General features: G+C 38.4%; 1 protein-coding gene across 1 annotated transcript in view; it reads right to left on the reverse strand.

Moving 5' to 3' along the window:
* The window catches only part of EIF2AK3 (eukaryotic translation initiation factor 2 alpha kinase 3), an 82,988-nt gene that overhangs the window by 29,237 nt on the left and 28,417 nt on the right, over positions 1–25,334 (reverse strand). The window contains exons 3-10 of the mRNA XM_081592939.1: positions 13,386–13,580; positions 11,046–11,179; positions 8,489–8,723; positions 7,325–7,487; positions 6,227–6,367; positions 5,253–5,375; positions 3,071–3,288; positions 2,595–2,707 (exon numbers count right to left, since the gene is read on the reverse strand). Coding sequence (XP_081449065.1) covers positions 2,595–2,707; positions 3,071–3,288; positions 5,253–5,375; positions 6,227–6,367; positions 7,325–7,487; positions 8,489–8,723; positions 11,046–11,179; positions 13,386–13,580 — 1,322 coding nt within the window. The remainder of the gene's footprint in view (positions 1–2,594; positions 2,708–3,070; positions 3,289–5,252; positions 5,376–6,226; positions 6,368–7,324; positions 7,488–8,488; positions 8,724–11,045; positions 11,180–13,385; positions 13,581–25,334) is intronic.

Below are 25,334 nucleotides of genomic sequence, written 5' to 3' on the forward strand. Positions count from 1 at the left end.
GCATGCATGTGTGCTGTGGAAGATATTCTTCCAGCCATGGAAGGGAGAGTTGAACTAGATTACCTTTGGTGTCCCTTATAAGGCTAAGTTTATTACTTTATGACTTGCATCCTCATATTAATTTAGCAGTTGGCTCAGCTGGTTAGAGCGTGGTGTTAGGAGGAGAGACAATATATCCCAACCCTCCATGGGCCAATTACTGCCCAGAGAATGAAGAGTAATAATCTGTATGCCTAAAAATAGCTACTCAAGGTACTTCAGTACAAATCCATCTCCCCCACTGCAAAAGCCCATGAAGTTCACGTCCTCCTCCTGGAGGGCCAACTGAATTATCTTCCTACATTAAAGAAAACACAAATATGAGAATGGATATATCTTTTGAAAAAGAGATATATCCATTATATCCTATACATGATTACAGACTCTATAAACATAAGTATCACCTTGACTCAGGTTCCAACTCAGGACTTAAATTCATGACTAAATCCAGAGTTCATGCTCTTAATGATGCTTAGAACATAGCAGGCACTCAATAAACACCAGGTATTACACAGAGCTCCGGTATTTTAAAAACAACCAGCATTCTCTTCATATTGAATAAAATGAAAGGAAAATTAAGTCTGATTCAATTTAAGAGTACATTATTCCAATTCTCTTCAGAACAGCCTTACAAATATATGCTTATTCATCATACCCCACTCACCCTCCATCTCTACCTGTCACTTACTCATGATTTATGGTTCAATTAAAATGTGACCTCATTTATGACACCTTCTTGAATCATCATGGTCAGGATTAGTCACTTAGCTCATGGTTTTTTTTCTTATATGTTTATGTTTTATCTAGTATCACCTTCCTCCACAGACCTTAAGCTCGTCCAGGTGATAAGCCCAGTCTTTTTATTGATATTTCTCCCAAAGCCTGAGCTACTGTCCTGTACACAGTTCTTCAGCATAGATGTTGAATGAACAATGAATGGCTTGGGTAGTGAATTGCCCGTGGAGCTGGTGGGCCCCTCTCCTCTCCCTCCCTGACTGCTGGTGCTGTTGGCCACTGACATATAAGTCAGCATCTGTATTAGCAAGGGTATTAAAGCCTTTACCACTTACTGGTCACCCAGTACGTTTTGCTAGAACATACTGATTACAGTCAATTCTCAGTTTTTGAGAATACAATATGAATGTAGCTTAGATAAATCCACAGATAATCAAAATAACACACATTTTAGTTGTAATTATTAGTCTTTTCTGTCATAAAGCTGTTCTTATCCTGGATATTAAGCGGTAAGTTTCATACAGAGCTTCCCCTTGTCCCCCCACATTATGCAAGTGCTAGGCATGATATCAAAACCAAGCGGAAATGTAGCAATAATCCATGGAATAAGAAAACCGAACCACAGCATCATTTCTAGTCCCACAAAGCATTAAAATCTGTACACTTGATAGATCTGCTAACAGATTCTCTACTTATATTTTACTTTCAAGTTATTTGAACTGGCTGCTTTTTAAGTAACCAATCTCTTTCTTCTGCTTTTAACAACGATCTATTCTATTGGTGTATTTCTCCCATTTTTCTGCTTTTTATTTTAGACAGAATAAGGATGAGATAACTAACTGAGGATTAAGTAACACAGGAGATTTATATCATACTCTAATAATATAATAATTAACATTATCATTTATATCATATTCTAGTAATGTAATAACTATCAATTATTAATGTCAAGCCCAATACATGGTAAACCCTCAATAACTAAGTTATCTGGATAACAACTTAATTTGGTGGCCATATTCTTTTTTTAATTTCAGTTTTACTGAGATGTAATTGACATACATGGTGGCTGTAATTCTAAACTTTTGTAACACTATACTTCTATCCGTCTTATATGCCACTTTGAATGGGTTTAAGTAACTTGAAGGATAAGTCTGTTTCAGGGCTTCCCAGGTGGCACTAGTGGTAAAGAACTCGCCTGCCCATGAAGGAGACATAAGGGAACAGGGTTTGATCCCTGGGTCTGGAAAATCCCCTGGAGGAGGGCATGGTAACCCACTCCAGTATTCTTGCCTGGAGAATACCATGGACAGAGGAGCCTGATGGGCCACAGTCCACAGGGTCAAAAAGGGTTGGACATGACTGAAGCGACTTAGTACACATACATTAAAAAAAAAAAAAAAAGTTAAACAAGATCTTAGTTTAGAGGTTGTTTCTTCTTTTTTAATTGAAATATAGTTGGCATATAATATGTAAGTTTCAGGTGCACTATATAATGATTTGATGTTTGTATACAACATAAAATGATCACCATGGTTAAGTCTAGTAACCATCTGTTTCCATACACAGTTATTGCAGTATCATTAACCATATTCCTTACACTGTCTATTATATCCCTGTGACTTATCATATAATTGGACATTTAGAGTACATGTTAAATGATCAACTACTCTAGTCTTCATCTATTTCGCCCACCAGTCCCACTCCTCTCCATTCTGGCAATCCATTTGTTCTCTGTATCTAAGGCTATTCCTTTCTGGATTTCAACAGTTACCAACAGAAGCTACAACACACACACATACACTTTAGCATAAGACTCTCACCGTGACACGTATCCAGAATTTTTTATGTCATTCCAGCTACTGTCATTAGCTTCTCCACTGACAGCATCATATTTATTTTCAGTTTGACACTGAGTTTCAGATTCCTTCCTTTGCTGAAGAGGTGGGGGGAAAAAAGTCACTCTCAGTACAAAAGCTGAATTGAAGTTAGCTAACAATATCAGGCTGTAAAATAACATGGAAGAACAAAAATACTGAGAAAATGTGTTAGAAGAACACAACAACAGCATTTTCTTTGTCAAAGGGAAGGGAAAGGATCAGGGTGGAGCCAGGGTTGAAGATCGAAGGAGGGGTGACGAGCTTATGGAAACAAAAGTATAGGCAACGGGGATTTTAGGGTGAAATTTAAGGAAATGTACCCCTTGCCCAGTGCATGGGCGCGCATGCACACACACACATACGAAGTTTTCTATAGTCTCCACACTTTGAAATAAATGAGATTCTAAAAAATGTCTTACTCTGTGAGGATGAGGATGGAAGAGTCTGCGTACAATGAAAGTTGTTGCTACGATACAAAACACGATGGTTCCAACTATTTCTTTCCACCAGTGTAAGAGAAGAACAGGGTCCTTTTTGCGGATGTTCTTGTAATTCGGATTGTCAAGAAATCTGACTGTGATCTGGGTGCTCCGTTTGTTTCTTTCCCTCTTATAGTATGGCAGATAATAACCATTATCTTCAAAAAAATAAACATTAGAAGTGTTTTTTTTTTTTAAAGACAAACCAATATAGTTCCATCATTAATTGCTAAAAATTATCTCATTTCCTATGACTTATAACATTTTCAATTCCTTTTTTTAAAGTTTCATCTCTTCTTTAGCACATTTCCACAGCCTCATTTACTGTGCTTTTTCTTCCTTCTACACAGATATATTTTTCTTTATTCCATAACATCATATATTTTCTTTCTATTGAATAATAATAAGACTAAAAAAAACCTCTTATTCATTATCTCATTAATAATTCAATCCTTTAAGTGGAAAAAAAAAATTAGTATTCAAACTTCCTTCAAGGATTTTAAACTTTCCTTTCATTTAGCCCCAACAAAATACCAAAATAACAAATTTTAGCATGACTCATTCTTCACAAGGAAAGGAAAACATTTCCACTGTGCTCTCTGGTTCATTTCAGGCTGTCAAAATGAGTCTGTCCTAGAAAGCAGCTTTCTTTTTAACTTCTGTTTTACACCATCTGGGCAGATTACACAGTTCTCTTTTACCTTCTATGTTGATCAATAACAGACTTAAGTGCCTTGTTTTGTTTTGTTTTTTTACTAAATCAATTTAAATTTTACAATAACTTCCCAGTTCTACCATCTTGGGTAACTAATTGATGAGGAGTCTATGTTTTTGCCTAATACAGATTTGAGGATTTTATTTTTTTAATGTTCAACTGTTCAAAAGACTTTCATATCTGAATATACCCTAACTTCCCCGGTGGCTCAGATGGTAAAGCGTCTGACTACAATGCAGCAGACCTGGGTTCAATCCCTGGAGAAGGAAATGGCAACCCATTCCAGTATTCTTGCCTGAAAATTCCATGGACAGAGGAACCTGGTAGGCTACAGTCCATGGGGTCACAAAGAGTTGGACATGACTGAGCAACTTCACTTTCACTTTCCTAAATAAATAGGAATGTGTTGCATACCAGATTTCACCAATTTTTGACTTTCATGCTAATTTTCCTTGTCTTAAAACAAAATTAAAATAATCCCATTGTATAGCATTTTCACATAGCTCTTAGGGGAAACATCTATTTTCACTGTACAGACGGATATTACATAGACTATATTATATAAGCTGATCATTAAATAAGAGGTAATAACAAGAACTAATGCTTACTGAACATTTACTATTTGCCAGACTTGGTGCTAATTAAGACTAAGCATTACTGGATTTCCCTGGTGGTGCAGTGGATAAGAATCCACCTGCCAGTGCAGAGGACATGGGTTCAATCCCTGTTCTGGGAAGATTCCACATGCTGAGGGATATCTAAGCCCATGTGCCACAACTGTGTTCCAGAGCCTGTGAGTCACAACCACTGAGCCACAGTTACTGAAGCCTGTATGCTTTAGGTCCCACAAGCCACAACTAATGAGCCCGTGCACCAGAACTACTGAAGCCCTCGTGCACTAGAGCCTGTGCCCTGCAACAAGAGAAGCCACCACAATGAAAAGCCCTTGCGTTGTCCTTGTAGGTAGCCCCTGCTCTGCATAACTAGAGAAAGCCCGCATGCAGCAACGAAGACCCAGTGCAGCCAAAAATAAATAGATTTTAAAAAATAAATAAATAAATATAGCAGTGTGTACATATCAAATCAAAAAAAGACTGCATTATCTCATTTAGACCTTAGAACAATTCGATAAATAGATATATAGGATTATTATATCTTTGTTTTACAGATGAAGGAATAGAGACATAGGTAAGTTAGGTGTGTCCAATCTAGCATGTGACAAAACCTCTGCAAACAGTCTTTGGAACCTTGGCCACCATATACAACATTTGCTTCCCAAGATATTTTATTTTTTACCCTCCAACTGATTACCCTGCATTTGAATTCTATTAATTAATTTCAAATTAATAAACTAAAATAAATAGAAAAATCAGACACCATTTTCAGTTCAAATGCAATCACACTTACCATAAGGATACTGCAAGATTGAAAGTGCACCATTACTGTACTCTTCATGAGAAAACTTATCATTACTAAGACATTTGTCAAATTCATCAGACCCCACCAAGACAGGAGTTCTAGAAGGAGAATCTAAAAAAAAACAGTGAAATCTTAACTGCTACGATTTTAATGAAACTGTATATGCCTCATTCATTCAAAACACAGATATTCAACCAGAGTTCAGTTTAAATATGTTAGTCAAACAATGGCCCAAGGTTTTTTCCCTTGAAAAGCAGTCTTGTAGAGAAGATGAGTCATTTATACAAGTCATTAAAATATGATGTGGTATATGTGATAAAAAAACATATACAAGGTACAGAAAGACAGCTGAAGAAAACAGATGGCTTAGTATTTGAATTCAACTCATTTGAATGTCTCAAAGAATATGATGTGATAGCCAGATAATGTTTCACAAATATTCTTAATTTAAATATAAACTAAATGATACCAAGGCATGGTCAGAGAATGGTTAAAAGTTTTTCTAACCTGTCTAGAGAAATATTTTATTAACATTGATTTCTACAGAAGCAGCTGTTGCTTCGATGAAATCGTGTTGTAAATGATTATTAAAATTCATTAACTTCTGAAATACCTTCCCCGTTTCTTAGCAAGTATGAGCATGTGTGCTCAGTCGTGTCCTACTCTTTGCAATCCCATGGACTATAGCCCACCAGGCTCCTCTGCCCATGGGATTCTCCAGGCAAGAATACTGGAGTGGGTAGCCATTTCCTCCTCCAGGGGATTTTCCCGACTCAGGGAGCAAACCTGTGTCTGCACTGGCAGACAGGTTCTTTACTTGCTGAGCCATTAGGAGGGCCGTAAGAAAGTACAGAGTATATAATAGTTGCGATCCTTGTGATACTCAAAACTAGGGCAAAGACAGTCATGATTAGGCCTCTGAACATCTTAATAACATTTATAAAAGTTCACAGTTCACTTACGAATTAGAGGTTTCCATTTGATGGTTGGCAAAGGAATAATAGCATTCTCACTACTGACAGATTCCAAGGCCTTGGGACTCGTAGGAAACTTTTCCGAAATTCTGACTGATGACTGCAGATACAGCTGGCCTCTGTACATTCCTAAATAAACCAGAACCCTGTCAATTACGTTTAGAATCAAGTGCCAATGATTTTTTTTTCAAAAAGGTTCATTTTGATTTAATAAAATTAGACGAATTTCAGTTATTTATTCATGTGCTACACAGCTCTTTTCAAAGACTCATGCATGAAGCACTCAAACTTGACCCAAAGGTTATTCAACAAAAACAGGGCAGGAAAGTTATATACAAGTTACAATGTTTCTCACTGGATAATCTTTGGTAAAAACTGGAAAACCCCTCTGGCAGAAAATTGAAAGAAATAATTGTACTCTTGGAAACTAATAGCTTCGATGAAGTAACTTTTTCTTTAAGAAAACCTAAACACCTATCATTCACAAGATACTAAGCATCATGTGTGTGACATTGTTACTCTTTCAAATTCTTGCATTTCACTGAGACTGAGGGGTGGGTACCACATTGATAGCACTAAAAGAATTTTATGAGTATTTGGTCACAAAATTAGTTCAAATAATTAGATTTTAGGGTTTTCAAAATGTATTATATTAAAGGCTTTCAATTGCCCAGCAGCACACCAGAATTTTGTTTTAATTTTTCAGATAAGCTGTATAGACGCATAGAAAAAACTAAACATAATCTTTAAGAGGGAGCAAGCTGATAGAGATACAAATACAAATGCAAAAAGTTTTAGACTTTGAGGATACATAACTAATGTGAAACCATGCTACGTAATGGTAACATTTTTAAGCCTTTTAAATAAAGGTCTAGGAGAAAAAGAATACACTAGAGTAATTAGAAGTTTCAGAACTGAAAAAATGAGAAAACACTGCAGAACAGAAATCAAAGTATAAATCTTCAGGCCAGAGAATGTACTAAGGAATTAAAACTACTATAGGCACACCTGAAGTAGGGAGAGACCATGTAGGAATAAAACCTGGATTCAACATGTATTATCTCGAGATAAGAGACATCCACTCACCCAAGTAAACACTGTTTTCTGTGGCTCCCCGGGCAGCTTCTACAATATCTTCTTCATCTTCTAAAACTCCATCATTGGGGGCGTAACTTGTATCATCAAAAAGACTGATGGGAATGACTTTGCCATCCTTAACCAACCAGGCAGATGCAATAGGAGTACAAAACTAAACAAACAAAAAAAATGGAAAAGAAAATTTAAATATCTTCAAGCAGTATTTATATGTATCCCAACTCCTGAAATACCATTTCAAACCACAGATTTATTTTAAAGATTTTCACTTTTCCAGCTTTTTTGTTGTTGTTCAGCTTTACTGAGGTATAACTGACAAATAAAAATGTATGTACTTATGATATCGTTGTTTAGTTGCTAAGTCATGTCCAACTCTTTTGTGGCCCATGGACTATAGCCTGCCAGGCTTCTCTCTCCATGGAATTTCCAAGGCAAGAATACTGGTGGGGGTTGCCATTTCTTTCTCTAGGAGATCTTCCTGACCCAGGGACTGAATCCATATCTTCTGTATGGCAGGCGGGTCTATACCACTGAGCTACCTGGGAAGTCATTTTTTATAGAGTGTGATATTTTGGTACATGTACACACTGTGAAATAATTAGCATAATCAACCTGATATATCCATCATTTCATAGTTATTTTGTATGTGTGTTTTAAGAACATTTAAGATCAACTCTCATCACTTCTGTTTAATATTGTAAGGATCCTCCATGCTGTTTTCCATAACATCTAGGTCCAAGAAACGCTGGTGTATGCTGTTCACCTCACCCACACTTGCTACCTTCTGTCTTTTTCATAATAGCTATTCTAACAGAGGGCTTCCTTTGTGGTTTAGCTGGTAAAGAATCCACCTGCAATGCAGGAGACCTGGATTCAATCCCTGGGTTGGGAAGATCCCCTGGAGAAGGAAAAGGCTACCCACTCCAGTATTCTGGCCTGGAGAATTCCACGGACTGTATAGTCCATGCGGTCACAAAGAGTCAGACATGACTGAGCAACTTTCACATTCTAACAGATGTAAAATCACAGATTTCTTAGAGCACAGAGAACAAGCTGAAAAATTGCAAAATGGCAGTCACCTCCCTCTTCCCAACATGTCTGGTCAGACTGAGAAGGAAAGGAACACATTCATAAATTCTCAGTGGTTCTAGGTACCTGGTATTCCCACTCCAGGTGTCCTTCCTTCTTATTAAATGCCATAACTTTCCAATCTGCAACGGAGACCTTTATCACTGTATCCATCATGACAGCTTCCTGCTCCTCCACATCTGAAATAATTTTAGACTGTTCTTTGTTTCCACTGGGCTTTAAGGTGCTTTCAATAAATCCGGCTCTAGTTTCCATGTCTGGAATATACCGAAGTTCAAAGTGGCCAACACTGAAATTCCACCTTAAATTTACAAAGGCATGTTTTAGAAATTTACATTTAAAAAAAGGGACCAAATAATAAAGAACTCTTGTAGAGTGAAGAAACAAACACTAAAATTTGGGTGATGAGAAAAGGAACAAGTAAACACAATCTTCCGGAAAAGAGTACACTATTGATTTAAGCCACAAGAGGGCATAACTTGGGTCATGACCCTTTAGAAACTGGTTCTGAGAGCTGTGATTCGACAACAGCTATGGGATAGATTTTTCTCTCAAAGATTAACAAATGTTCATATTTCTAAATCAAGGCGATTTTCTCAAAACACATCAAAGTCACATCAAAATGACGCAGCTTGCAGTTGGCCCTACTTCTTAATTAAAGTCTGGGCACATTTCATTCAAGTGTAGAGAAATTAACCCTTATTGGGATATCCCAATAAGCCAATGTAAAAGGCAAGATGAATACATCAGTTTTAGATTTTTATGAAAATAGACCCTTGAAAGGCAATGTGACCCAGTATACTAAGTCTGAAGGTCATAACACCTCAGCTCCAATCTTAGTTCTCTACTGACTGATATCTGGTTAGCCTTAACCTTGTCTGAGTTTTAGTGTCCGTATCTGTAAAGTGGTAGCAGTAATGTTTCCTCTATAATTAACATACAGAAAAATCACATATCTATTGACATTATAATAATCTTGACACTTAGATATAAAATGGCCCTAGAATTCTGACATCTGTTAAAAAGTAGATACTCAAGGAATATGGATCTCCCACGTCAGACTCGTCCCATTCTGATAATTCAAATTTTGTTAAGCTGAACATCTGCTCCTATGGTGGCTGAACACCCAACAAGCACTCAACATTTAGGGAAACAAAATCTCATCAGGAGCTCTGGTTGCCAGCAAAGCCCTAGACTTACAGTCCAGGGAATGAAGAGAGAATAGATTCTCCACTGAACTTGAGAAAAGTTTTCAGGAAACAATTATTGTGCATCAAATTAGACAAAATCTCAAAGTCTGGTTCAAAGTCTGGTTCACTTTCAAAAAGATAAAGATGGGCTCTCAAATTCTTTTTATTGCACGGCAATTTAGAATTTAAACATTAGGTTTAAAAAAAGTCAAGCATGTAATTTATGACCACTAGCATATCTAATCCAATCACGTAATTTTATCTTAGGTTTTTTAATATTTATTTGGCTGCATTGGGTCTTAGTTGCGGCAAGCAGGACCCTTTGCTGTGGTGTGCAGGCTTCTCTCTAGTTGTGGCTTGTGGGCTCAGCAAGTTGTGGCACGTGGGCTTATTTGCCCCGTAGCGTGTGGGATCTTAGTTCCCTGACCAGGGATTGATCCCAGATCCCCCCACACTGGATGGCAGATTCTCAACCACTGGACCACCAGGAAGTCCCTAATCATGTTATTTTAAATGTAAAAATTTACATTATTTGAAAAAGGAAACAAAAAAGTATTTGACCAAATAAATTATACGTTAACACTTTAAGAAAATAGATTAAAATATTATTTTAAAATTGAGGTGTAGTCAGACAAACCACAAAACTATACCGGAGAGAACTTCAGAGTCCAACAGGCCCAAGTAAAACAAAGCACATCAGCTTTGTCTTTCTATATTCAAAGAACTTTGACCAGTGAGGTTGCTGCAAAAAGTATCATTAACCTAAAACTAAGCTAATATATGGGCTTCCCTGGTGACTCTGGTAAAGAATCTTCCTGCAATGCAGGAGACGCAGAGATCTGGCTTCAAATCCCTGAGTAGGAAAGATCCCCTGGAGGAGGAAATGGCAACTCACTCCAGTATTCTTGCCTAGGAAACCCCATGGACAGAAACACCTTGGGGGCTACAATCCATGGGATCACCAAGAGTCAAACACAACTGAGCAACTAAGCAATAACAACAACAAAGCTAATATACAGTCACTGTATGGGACTCCTCCTGGTTACCATATCCAAAAGCACATGGTCGGAAGTTCAGCTCAAGATTTGTTAATATTAATAGTCATGAAGCCGTTTTAAATTTAGGGGCTACAGGGACTTCCCTGATGGTCCAGGGGTAAAGAATCTGCCTTCTGATGCAGGGGACGTGGGTTCAACCCTTGGTGGGGGAACTAAGATCCCACATGCCACGCATCACAACTGGAGAAGCCTGTGTGCTGCAACCAAGACCCAAGCACAGCCTAAATAAACAGATAAATCGAGGGGCTACATTTCTCTTTAAAAAGTAGTATGCTTTTGGAGAAACAAAACAGTTCAGAAAATCTCAACAAAGCCGATGAACTCTGGTCTTGCTGTACTTCTAAACATCAACAGCAATATCATCTAAATACACACTTTTCATTGCCACTGCGAGGTCCAACGGCTCTCACGGTTTTCTGGGTGCGCTGCAGAAGCAAGATGTCTTCTTCTTGTTCCATTTCATCATTATCCCACTGGCGACAACCCAGAGCTGAACAGATGTACCTCACCTGAAAAGAAAGGTGTCAAATTAGTAAAGAGAACACGTTCCAGGAGATCAGAGACAGGAAAAGACTCTCGATAATTTATAAAAAGTGAAAGGAAATTGAGGAAATGTGTAGAAAGTACCCAAGGATTAAGAAGCAACAGCTATACTGTTTAGCACAGGGACCTCTACTCGATACTCTGTAATGGCCTATATGGGCTTCCCTAGTGGCTCAGCAGTAAAGACTCCACCTGCCAAAGCAGGAGACATGGGTTCAATGGAGAAGGAAATGGCAACCCACTCTAGTATTCTTGCCTGGAAAATCCCATGAACAGAGGTGCCTGGAGAGCTACAGTCCAAGGGATCGCAAAGAGTTGGACACCTCTTAGCGACTGAACAACAATGACAGTGGCCTATATGGGAAAAATATCTTTAAAAAAGAGTGGATATATGTATAACTGATTCACTTTGCTGTATACCTGAAACTAACATAACACCGTAAATCAACTATACGCCAATAAAACTTTTTTAAATAAATAAATTTTAAAAAACTGGAAAAAAAAAAGCAGCAGCAATAGCTAGATTACCACCAGTTCCTAAAATGAAACATTCAGAACCATAGACGTGCCAGTGAATATTTACTTCAGGGAACCAGTCCAGGATTTAGACAATTTCAGTCATACTGTGAGCATTTCCATGAAGAAATGGAGAGCTAGTTGTGATCTCTTAGTAATAATACCATGAATAAAATCCAAGGTGAGCTAAAAAAAAAAAAAAAGAAAACCACCTCGGAGTTTCCATACAACAGAAGCATTTAGTTCTAAAAAATTCAAACCTTCTCTAACAGCTGTTAGCATTTTCAAGTACCTCCTTCAAATCCTCATTCAAAGGAAAGGGGAAATTCTTTGGACGGTATGACCAAAATCCTCATAAAAAGAAGCGTACCTGCTAGGATACCAGAATTTTGGAGCAGCACATCAAATCACAAAACTAGGTGCCCAGGTTCAGTCCCACTGTTTTACAGATGAGAGCACTGAAGGAGAGAGAGGACCATAAGGCCTCCTCAGTACAATACAGATGCAGGTGGCTGGAGAAGGCAAAAAAGCTTTCGAGAACAAGAAGGCCTTATGGGCCGAACACTCAGACAAGGAATCATCAAGTTTGAAAAACTCAAGGATCAAAGACCTTTTTTCTATTCTTCCTTGTTTTCAAGTCTATATACAAATATTCAAGAATTGATGTGTTAAGGGGTTAGAAAGAGATTTTTACCTTTCTAAAAAAGCATATTTTTAGTTATTCCCAACAATGGATTTATAAGACCCAATCTTAAGAGTCAGATTATTTCCTAAGAGCTAATAATGGAGAAAGCATAGGTCATTAACAGCATGACTTTTTCATCAGACAGATTTAAATCAGATCTGACTTGGAAGTTTCTGAACCTTTGAAAGCTTCAATTTTCTCATCCTAAAATGAGCATGAACTTGCCTCTTAGATTCTCTCATGACAGGCTCAAACTAGAGAAATAAATAAGTAGTAGCAATTATTCTCATCATCAGGATTATTATTAATCCTTGGAGCATTCCTCATCTATCCAAATAAAAATTTTTAAATGCAACCATTAGAAATATTGTGATGATTTCAAAATGATGCATGAAAAATGCACCTGACACACAGCAGACCACAGTTATTCATTCTCTTCCTTCTGCTATTTCTGGCTCTGCTGTTTCACTCTGTCATTTATTCTGTTATTTTGGATAAATTCTGTTTCTCTTAATAGTATTTCCCCCTTTCTACTTCACAAGTCTTTTATCAAAAGAAATGATATCCTTGGGGGAAAATTATAACAGACCTCAACCAGTAACAGTACAGTTTAAGTAATTATTTCTTCTATTCTTATTTAGTCTGACTTCCGGAGAAGGCAATGGCAACCTACCCCAGTACTCTTGCCTCGAAAACCCCATGGACGGAGGAGCCTGGTAGGCTGTAGTCCATGGGGTCACTAAGAGTCGGACACAATTGAGCGACTTCACTTTCATTTTTCACTTTCATGCGTTGGAGAAGGAAATGGCAACCCACTCTAGTGTTCTTCCCTGGAGAATCCCAGGGACAAGAGAGCCTGGTGGGCTGTAGTCTACGGGGTCGCACAGAGTCAGACATGGCTGAAGCGACAGCAGCAGCAGCAGCAGCAGCAGTCTGACTTCTCCCCAAACAAATTGAACATTTTTACTCACCTTTCCACTATATGCACTGAGTCCATACGTAGTGAGAGACTTTCCTCCAACCAAGACAACATCATCTCCAAATTTATAAGATGATTCAAGAAGTGATTCAACTGTAAACGGAACTGTTTCCATGCTCTCACGATCCCGGTCCCACTGGAAGAGGTCTCCGTCCAGGGAAGGAATAATCATCTTGTTCCCAAATACCTAAAATAAAAGCTAACTTTTAAAAGGATTTTATGAATGAATAAAGAAGATGTGCTACATATATACAATGGAATACTACTCAGTCGTAAAAAAGAGCAGAACAATGCCACCTGCAGCAACATGGATGGACCTAGAGATTATCACGCTAAATGAAGTAAACCAGACAAAGACAAATATCATATGATATCACTTACATGTGGAATCTAAAACACAACACAAATGAACCTAACTACACAAAAGAAACAGACTCACAACAGACACTGAGAATATGCCTGTGGTTGCCAAGGGATGGAAGGGTGGGGGAGGGATGGATTGGAAGGTTAAAATTAGCAGATGTGAACTATTATACATAGAATGAATAAACCAACCACAAGGTCCCACTGTATAGCATAGGGAATTATATTCAATATCCTGTGATATATCATAATAGGAAAAGAATATGAAAAAGAATATATATAACTGAATCAGTTTGCTGTACATAGAAATTAACACAACATTGTAAATCAACTATACGTCAATAAAACAAATCTTAAAAAAAATAAATAAAAGGATCAGTAGGAACTAAGAATCATGGTCTCAAGCCTGATGTACTTTGGCCTCCAGAGCAGCATACAAAGTTGCACAGCTTATCAACCAAAAGCAATTTAAAAGAACCATCCATCTCTCCTGGGGCACACAGGTACACTTCCGTATGGTTTTCCTCAAACTCTGTTCACGAGGAGCCAAGAGTGTTCCATAATAAGAGCTACCAAATGAGAGTTCTGTGACTAAGTGAGTTCAAGCAGAGGTTACTGTAGGAGTTCTTACAGTGATTACTATGCTAATGGATAATGTGATTTTCTAGTAAAGGGAAAGTTTATGCAACACTTTCCAGGACTATTTTATCCAAGCCAGTTACCATCAATGATTCAGGTCCAAGGAACACAGGTTGATTTGAGCAGCATCTCACTCTCTTTCATTCAATTTCTCAGATCTGCTATGAGCAAGAAGCCTGGTAACCAAGCTTAATGATTTCATGCTCTTACTTGTCCTTCCTTCTTTTAACAACGTTTACGGAGGGCCTATTATACGTCATAGGAAACAGTGCTGTGGTCTCAAGCCTGATGTACTTTGGCCTCCAGAGCAGCATACAAAGTTGCACAGCTTATCAACCAAAAGCAATTTAAAAGAACCACCTGTCTCTTCTGGGGCCCACAGGTACACTCCAGGATGGTTTTCATAGGAAACAGAATAGGAAAGACTAGAGATCTCTTCATGAAAATTAGAGATACCAAGGGAACATTTCATGCAAAGATGGGCTCATTTAAAGACAGAAATGGTAGGGACCTAACAGAAGCAGAAGATATTAAGAATAGGTGGCAAGAATACACAGAAGAACTATACAAAAAAGATCTTCACAACCCAGATAATCACAATGGTGTGATCACTTACCTAGAGCCAGACATTCTGGAATGTGAAGTCAAGTGGGCTTTAGGAAGCATCACTATGAATAAAGTTAGTGGAGGTGATGGAATTCCAGTTGAGCTATTTCAAATCCTGAAAGATAATGCTGTGAAAGTGCTGCACGCAATATGTCAGCAAATTTGGAAAACTCAGCAGTGGCCACAGGACTGGAAAAGGTCAGTTTTCATTCGAATCCCAAAGGAAGGCAATGCCAAAGAATGCTCAAACTACTGCACAATTGCACTCATCTCACACGCTAGTAAAGTAATGCTCAAAACTCTCCAAGCCAGGCTTCAGCAATACGTGAACCATGAACTTCCAGATGTTCAAGTTGGTTTTAGAAAAGGCAGAGGAATCAGAGATCAAATTGCTAACATTCACTGGATCATCGAAAAAGCAAAAGAGTTCCAGAAAAACATCTATTTCTGCTTTATTGACTATGCCAAAGCCTCTGACTGTGTGGATCACAATAAACTGTGGAAAATTCTGAAAGAGATGGGAATACCAGAACACCTGACCTGCTTCTTGAGAAACCTGTATGCAGGTAAGGAAGTAACAGTTAGAACTGGACATGGAACAACAGACTGGTTCCAAATAGGAAAAGGAGTATGTTAAGGCTGTATATTGTCACCCTGCTTATATAACTTATATGTAGAGTACATCATGAGAAACGCTGGGCTGGAGGAAGCACAGACTGGAATCAAGATTGCTGGGAGAAATATCAATAACCTCAGATATGCAGATGACACCACCCTTATGGCAGAAATTGAAGAACTAAAGAGCCTCTTGATGAAAGTGAAAGAGGAGAGTGAAAAAGTTGGCTTAAAGCTCAACATTCAGAAAACTAAGATCATGGCATCCGGTCCCATCACTTCATGGCAAATAGATGGGGAAACAGTGTCAGACTTTATGTTTTTGGGCTCCAAAATCACTGCAGATGGTGAATGCAGCCAAGAAATTAAAAGACGCTTACTCCTTGGAAGGAAAGTTATGACCAACCTAGACAGCATTATTAAAAAGCAGAGATATTACTTTGTCAACAAAGGTCCGTCTAGTAAAGGCTATGGTTTTTCCAGTAGTCATGTATCGATGTGAGAGTTGGACTATAAAGAAAGCTGAGCACCAAAGAATTGATGCTTTTGAACTGTGGTGTTGGAGAAGACTCTTGAGAGTCCCTTGGACTGCAAGGAGATCCAACCAGTCCATCCTAAAGGAAATCAGTCCTGGGTGTTCATTGGAAGCACTGATGTTGAAGCTGAAACTCCAATATTTTGGCCACCTGATGCGAAGAGTTGACTCATTTGAAAAGACCCTGATGTTGGGAAAGATTGAAGGCAGGAGGAGAAGGGGATGACAGAGGATAAGATGGTTAGATGGCATTACCGACTCAATGGACATGAGTTTTTGTAAACGCCGGGAGTTGGTGATGGACAGGGATGCCTGGAATGTTGTGGTTCATGGGGTCACAAACAGTCGGATACGACTGTGGGACTGAACTGAACTGAACTGATTACATGTCAGGGACTATTCAGTTGCTTAGGATACACAAGTAAGCAAAACAAATAAAAACAAAAACACCTGCCAATGTGGATCTCAAACTCTGGTTGGGGAGCTAAATAACATAATTAATAATTACAGACTATGTAGGGGATAAATGCCATAAGGAAAAATAAAAATAGAATAAGATAAAGGAGGAAGGGAAAGTGTATGCATGGAAGGGGAAGGGACTGTCATTAAGGGTTAAGTTCAGGGCACGCTCCCATAGAGAAAGTAACATTTGAGCAAACTCTAAACACAGGTGTTAACTCTGCTGATATAGGGGAACAGCCGTTGCAAAGGTCTTAAGTGGAAAGTACACGGTGACAACAGAAGGGAACAGGCTGGAGCGGCAAGGACAGAGAGCAAGCGGAAAGCCCGAGACTGTGGTGGTGGTGGGCAGTGGAGGTGATGCCGGTGGTTAGATTTGGGATGCAACTGGAAGGTAAAGCCAGTAGGATTTCATGGTGGATTCCCTGTACACATGAGCAAAAGAAAAGAGCCCAGGATGACTCTAAAGGTTTTGGCCAAGAACACCTTGTTTCTGGAGAAAGAGTTAAATTAGTACATGCTTTTGTGACATTGGCCTTTCAGCATTAACAAATAGATACAACTCAGGAATTCCCTGGCGGTTCAGTGGTTAGGACTTGGTGCTGTCACTGCTGGGGCCCAAGTTCAATTCCTGGTCAAAGAACTAAGATCCTGCAAGCCATGTGGTGCAAAAAAAAAGAAAAAAAAAGGACACAGCTTGACTTATTTCGGCTAATGACACAACTATTTTCCTGACTGTGAAGGCTCAAAACTTTGGAAAAGGAGCTATGAAAGAAGTATGAGTTTAAAAACAAAAAGCCTCCAAACAAATGTTGATATAAACTTAAAATTTTTTTTCTCTATGGACTTCTTTGTTCCTTAGGCAGCAGAATCTTTTCTTTAAAGAGATACTTACAGGGATATTTTAAAGAGATCCTTTTCTGTCACAAAGAGTTTTAAGTTGTTGTTCAGTTAACATATTCTTTCCCCCACCCCCTACCTCCAGGTTTGTCCCACACTCCTGGAGTTCTAGAAAACAGGTTGAAAAACACGACTCTAATCCACTTCTTTCCTTCATTTCATAGTTCAAATCCTTATATCTCTGCTTGAACTATTATAATAATCTCTTCATAGTTCTTAGCTGGAAATTTCCTCAACCTAACCTCTGCATATCTTCTAGATTAATCCCTAAGTCAGAGTTAAGCTTGTTATGACACTATTCAAAAATCCTCAATAGCTCTCCATTATCTTCTTACTAAAGACCCCAAATCCTAAGTCCAACATTCAAAGTCCTCTAAACACAACCTCATACAACCTTCTCCTCATCTTTCACCTTTCCCCACGTGGGTGGAAATCAGGCATCATTACTTAAGCAGGATATTTAATGTTATTACTGTTATTGTTCACTTATGTCATTGTCAATGTCATTCACTCTCCCTGGAACACCCTCCAGTACCAACTCTGCCCACTGAAATCCCATTTGGCCTTCAGGCTAGCATCACTTATGCTTTTCCTTTGAAATCCAAGAAAATTTTAGCAGTGGAAGTTCACTGACAAAAGTCTTACTACTATACTTTTTGCTGTTAACTCTGAGACAATATTACAGTCTTAAAAAGTGTTCACTCTACTGTTAAATATTCATTAAGTATGTTAATGTGTACACATTTATGCATATACAGTGGCTGTAAAATTAATGCACTCAAACCTAGTGGACAGATTTTATCAAATTCCATTCAGCAAAAGAACAAAGGCCTCGGAGAGACATGGCTGACTCCTGGGCTGGGGCAACGCAGGTAGAAGGTGAACCTTTAAAATCTTATTGGTCTGAAAAGTAAGAATATGCACACAAAAAAAGATGGGAACATGTCACTGACTACATCTGGAACTGAAGCACCAGAATGATTAACTACTGAATTATAAAGCATTGAAAAAAAATAAGGAATTTATGAGTCCATATTGTTAACAAATAGATAAAATAAACAACATATGGAAGAGAAGGGAATGCTTTTACTGCAATAAAATGCCATGAGTCTACTGATATATTTGAAGGGAGGACTGCAGTTGGAAAAATTAGCATCTTGCAGTCATCACAGTTAAGACTGCGTCAGGCAAAAATCAGCCATGGTGTTAAATCTAGGTGGAAATTTTGATGAGGGGCAGGATATCTGCATGGTCCTCAAGTATCTTCCTGCACTTCCCTAGTGGCTCAGTGGTAAGGAATTCGACTGCTAATGCAAGAGATGCAAGTTCAATCCCTGGGTAGGGAAGATCCCCTGGAGGAAGAAATGGCAACCCAGTCCAATATTCTTGCCTAGAGAATTTCATGGACAGATGAGCCTGGCAGGCTCTAGTCCATAGGGTCACAAAAGAGTTGGACATGACTTAGCAACTAAACAACAACAAAGTATCTTCCCAACTGCTTACTAGTTACAATAGATTAAAAACAAAAAAACATAAAAGTCATTATATAGTGGAGAATTTAGACAATACCTTGACTAGATGATCAAATGAGTTTGACAGACAAGAAAACCTAAGAAAAGGTTACCCATACAGCATTCTGAACCAAGAATGCACTGCCTGGATCTAATTATCAGGAAACATCACACAAGCACAAAAGAAGGAAATTCTATTTTATTTTTAAGTAAAAAGCCAGAGAGACAATATTTTTCAAAAATGTCAATGTCAATAGTCTGTGGGGAAAAAAATCCAGATTAAAAGAAGCTAATGTGACAAGTAACTGTACTACCTGACCCTAGACTAGATGCTACACTGGGAATGAAAGACACCATAAAAGATATTATTAAGTCAACTGATAAAACTGGAATACAGATGATATATTAAAAGTTGATGACTGTACGGTGATTACGTAAGAGAGTATCTCTGTTAAGAAATGCACACTGAAGCATTTAGGAGTAAAGAGTTATAATGGATATTTCATTTATCTTTAGATATTTCAAGAAAAAAAGAGTATGTTTGGGGGTTTGGGAGAGGAGAGACTACACATACAACTCAAATGATAGAGCAAATAAGTTTTGAGCAGATTAATCTGGGAATACAAGGGTTGGTTCTTTTTTTTTGAGTACTACTTTTCATACCAAAAAGTTTGTACTTTTTGTTTTTCACAGTACAAAACTTCCTGTACTGTGAAATTACTTCCAAATAAGAGGTTAAAGAGAAAACATACTCAGCTTTGAAGCTGTAATTAAACTCAGAAGGCTGTACCATGAAATTGAAGGTTCATCATAATTCTCGATATCTAAAGATGTCCAACTGTTTCTCTTTATTTTTAAAAAGTCTAAAATTTGGGGGGACTTCTCTGGCAGCCAAGTGGTTCGGACTCTGCACCTCCACTGCCAGGGGCCTGGGTTCGATCCCTAGTCGGGAACTAAGATCCCACAAGCCATGTAGCATGGTCAAAAGTAAATAAATACATAAATAAAAATAAACATTTGACTTCTAATGAGCTCTCAAATGACACTGGCATGTATACATACGTATACCACCGCATATTATCTTCGAGTTTTAACATTACTATTTTATTCTTTGCTTTCTTCTATTTCTTGATAACAACAGATAAAAAATTCTATTTTCAAAAATCAAAGTTTTTCATCTTTTGAAGAATGTTCAACTTGAAGTTGTCATTAAGAACAGATTTAGGTCATAGTTTACTTACCCTATGGTGAAGCTACCATAGTATTTAGCCAAAGTAATCTCCCATTTTAAGTTACACGTTAGTCAGAAAATCAAGAGTTTACTGTTCTCTACCTTCCACATTATATTCTCTCTTCTATTTACTAGAACAATAAATTCAAACTATGATAAAAAATAATAAAGGACATCCCTGGTGGGTCAATGGCTAAAACTCCTTGCTCCCAATGCAGGGGGTTTGAGTTCAATTCCTGGTCTGGGAACTAGATCCCACATGTTGCAACTAAAGATCCAAGATCCTACATGCCACAACTAAGACTTGATGCAGTGAAATAAACATTTTTTAAAAAAATGATAATAAAAACTTCAATAAAATGATAAAATTAAAAAACAGGTATTTTCTTGTAATGTCAACAGCAGCACTGGTTGAGGACAAATTGGCAGACCAGGTGTGTATCACTACAAGAAAGAGGAAGAGCGGTTAGTGTGCCTGCAGCAAACAAATAACATTTATTTTTACTGTTTCCTCTTCCATTAAACAACTTCTCTTCCTCTAAACAAGCAGCAGGTCCTTAGGGAACACAAAGGCTTCGAAGTGCAACCACCCCCAATCACTCCCCCCACCACACACACAAAAAAGAACAAACAAAAACCTCCATCAGAAGAACAGGAGCTAAAGTTCATCGTTGCTTCCAAATGTAAAAGAAAGTAAACTTATCTGCAATTAAAAATATGGTTTAAACAACCAAGAAGATGTCATGTGATTGACCATATGGAGACAAACTGCCTTATTTTAGCTGCTTTTTTTTTTTTTTTGGCCTTATTTTAAAAGAGGACAAAACCCAAAACAAAAAAGCATTATGATTCAAGCCTTGATCATGTCATATTTCTGGATGATGATTTTAAAGTTCACTTTCAAATAGCTGCTCTTCACTAATTGGCTGCTTGTGAGTCATACTCACGGCTGCTAACCTCTGCACCAATCTTTGTGAAGTCTTTGAGGCTGCAGCTGTGAAAGCAGATGGTGCTTTTTCCTTGAGAGCCACAAAAAGTGGTCGAGGCCTGCAGTTCAGGTAGAGAGATGACCTCACCTCTCAGAAAAGCATTACCTCACCCTCCCAGCATAGGAATGAGTCACCCGGAGAGTCAGCTGCAAATCTCTTGGTATAAAAAAAATGTAGGTTATGGTGATGCATTTTCACATTTCACCAGTTTGTCTCTGGAAGGAGCCATTTGTTCTGATTCGCTGCTCTGCATCTCAAACTAATTACGTGCCTCGCTTCCCACTTCAGTCATTTTCAAAAACACCCATGCTTATTATTTGGGGGTGGTGGCGGGGTTTCCCTCTATTTGTTTCCTCCTGTGAATAATTTTAAAATAAAAGGTTTGTCAAATCGACAGGCAAACTCGGGATCAAAGATCCAACCCCAGTCTTTAACCAGCAAGTCACAAAGCAGCTTAGTAAAAGTAATTCAGTTATCATTTCTGATCAAAACCTGAATGGCATAATGAATACCAGTGGCACCCGGAATCATGGACTGCTATTTGAAATCAGAATGTGAGGATAAGAACAAGTGGCAAGAGGAACTTCAGCTGAGAAAATAAAGGAACTGACTAAAAACAAAAATTCTTCTTATTTGAAAAAACATATTTTCATTTGGTTCTTCCTTCTTTTTCTATGCAATCACCTTCCCACCCACCCAGCCCCAACCTCCCACCATCAACACATACACTTTGGGTGGGTATATTCAACTTTAACTTAGAATGAAAGTTTTGAAACATCAAATGTAAAGATATGACTATAATAAAACCCCATGCATCTATGATCCAGTTTCAACAATCATCAACATTTTGCTACTCTCCACTCATCTGCTCCATGTATTTGTTAGGACAGTATTTTAAAGTCAGTCACAGGCATCATGTCATTTCACCTACACATACTTCAGTATTTGCTGCTGAGAAATAACTACCATGCCAAATGTCACATCTAACAGAATTAAGAGTAATTCCTTAAAAATCATCTAACATTCAAATTTCCCTGACTGTTGCAAAGACATACTATATAATTGGGGCTTCCTTGGTGGTGCTAGTGGTAAAGAACCCACCTGCCAAGGCAGGAGATGCGAGAGACGTGGGTTCGATCCCTAAGTCAGAAAGATCCCCTGGAGGAGGGCATGGCAACACACTCCAGTATTTCTGCCGTGGACAGAGGAAATCCCATGGACAGAGGAGCCTGGTAGGCTATGGTCCATGGAGTCTCAGAGTCGGACATGACTGAAGTGACTTAGCACTCAGAACTATATAATTCACTTGCTCCAACAGGAATATAAAGTCCACATATCACATCTGATTCTTTTTGTCCCCTATCAGGGCCCCTTTTCCTCCCTTTTTCTTGCTTTGATTTACTTGAGAAACCAGATTATTTATCCTACATAATGTCCCTCAGTGTGGATTTTGCAAGTGACTTAACTTGTTACTTTATTCCCAGTATTTCTTTCCTTTCTTTTTTCCCCCCTTTTCTTTTCTTTTTAAAATTTATTTGGCTATGCCAGGTCTTAGTTGCAGCATGTAGGACCTAGTTCCCCGACCAGGGATTGAACCCGGGCCCCCTTCATTGGGAGCATGGAGTCTTAGCCACTGGTCCACCAGGGAAGTCCCTATTCCCTGTATTTCTTTAAAAGGTGTAATAAGAACTGGAGCTTTGATCTGATGCAGCTTTGATGTTTTGGGACAAGACTACCTCACAGACTGTGCTGTATACTTATTATATTAATAATAGAGCTCAGACATTCTCATTCATTTCTGAATCGCCTATGACTGCTTTCTCACTACAACTAGAAAGACTGCATAGCCCACAAAGCCCAAGATATTTACTATCTAGACCTTTACAGAAAAAGTTTGCCAACCCCTGAGTTATGTCATATGTGTTACTATTAATCAGTGGATTCAGTGGAGTCAGTCTGGTCTGTTCATTTTAAAGAGTCCCATCAACTTTTCAACATTTTAGTATCAACTGAGGATCTACTACTTCAATAAAATGATAAAAGAATGACTTTCAATTCTATCATTCTTTATTCATTTCTTAGCTAGCATTTTTCTAACAAAAATAAGAACTTCCCTTGTTTGGCTTTAGATGCTGGATTTGCCTCTAGTTCCCTGATCAGGGATGGAATCTGGGCCTCCTGAATTGGGAGCTTGGGGTCTTAACCACTGGACCACAGGAAAGTCCCCTCCACAGCTATTTAAAAAGGTGTGTCTACAATAAATGCTGGACAGGGTGTGAAGAAAAGGGAACCCTCTTACACTGTTGGTGGAAATGCAAACTGGTATAGCCACTGTGAAGAACGGTATGGAGATTCCTTAAAAAACTGGGAATAGAACTGCCATAATACCCAGCAATCCCACTGCTGGGCATACACCCTGAGGAAACCAGAAATGAAAGAGATACATGTACCCCAATGTTCACTGTAGCACTATTTACAACACCTAGGACATGGAAGCAAGCTAGATGGCCATCAGCAGACGAATGGGTAAGAAGTTGTGGTACATATACACAATGGAATATTGCTCAGCTATAAAAAGGAACACATTTGAGTCAGTTCTAATGAGGTCGATGAACCTGGAGCCTATTATATAGAGTGAAGTAAGTCAGAAAGAGAAACACAAATACTGCATATTAACACATATATATGAAATTTAGAAAGATGGTAACAATAATCCTATATGCAGGGCAGCAAAAGAGACACAGATGTAAAGAAGAGACTTTTGGACTCTGTGGGAGAAGGCGAGGGTGGAATGATTTGAGAGAATAGCACTGAAACATGTATATCACCATAGGTAAAATAGATAACCAGTGCAAGTTTGATGCATGAAGCAGGGTACCCAAAATCGTTGCTCTGGGACAACCCAGAGGGATGGGGGGGAGGGCGGTGGGAGGGGGGTTCAGAATGGGGGGAGGGTGGTTCAGGATGGGGGGACACGTGCACCCGTGGCTAATTCATGTCGACGTATGACAAAAACCATCATAATACTGTCAAGTAATTATCCTCCAATTAAAATTAATTAATTTTTAAAAAGGTATGTCTCTTGGTCCCCAAACTACTGATGAATGTTTCTACCATTTTGGGGATCCTGCTTTTCCCATTCCTTCCCCTGTCTCCCCAATTCTTCCACAGTCAAAACAGAAAGGGTTTTGTTTTTTGTCTTTTTTTTAACATTTTCTTCTGCTTGAAGACTTTCAATGAGACTTTGACGAATCAAAGGATTCTCTTAGTGAGGCATCTGCATTCTAAGCATATTTGTAAATACTTTTAAAGAAGTCACACCAACCAGGAGGTAGGAAAATCTAGAAGAGAGCAGGAAAATCCTAAAATCCCACTAAAGCCAATCTATCCTTGAAACCCTTTTCTCTCTGATTCATCACTCTCTACTTGAATTTTAATATGTTAGGGATTCTACTCAGCCACAAAAGGGAACAAAACTGGGTCATTTGTAGAGACATGGATAGATCCAGAAACTGTCAGAGAGTGCAGTAAGTCAGAAAGAGAGAACAAATATTGTATATTAACATATATATGTGGAATCTAGAAAAAACTGATATAGATGATCTTATTTACAAAGCAGAAATAGAGACACAGATGTAGAGAACAAATATGGATACCAAGGAGGAAAAGTGGGAGTGGGATGAATTGGGAGACTAGGACTGACATATATACACTATTGATACTATGCATAAAACAGATAACTAATGAGAACCTACCATATAGCATCGGGAACTCTACTCAGTGTTCTGTGATGACCTAAATGGGAATGAAATCCAAAAAAGAGGGGATATATGTATAGTGGATTAACTTTGCTGTACAGCAGAAACCAACCCAACATGGTAAAGCAACAAAACTCCAATAAAAATTTTAAAAATTAAAAACAAGTGTTAGGGATTCGGAAAGGTTGGTTGGAGGTCATTTTCTCATCATATTCCTCAACCAGGTGATGGTTTCTCTCAGTTCCCAGGACACTAATACTTCTAACTTTTCTCTTTGGTGCAGACTTTTCCTCTGTGAGCACCAGACCCATATACACAAATGCCTTCTTAACATC

This window comes from Giraffa tippelskirchi, chromosome 4 (assembly GCF_054371585.1).
Source record: "Giraffa tippelskirchi isolate mGirTip1 chromosome 4, T2T-mGirTip1v1.2.pri, whole genome shotgun sequence".
Lineage (NCBI taxonomy): Eukaryota > Metazoa > Chordata > Mammalia > Artiodactyla > Giraffidae > Giraffa > Giraffa tippelskirchi.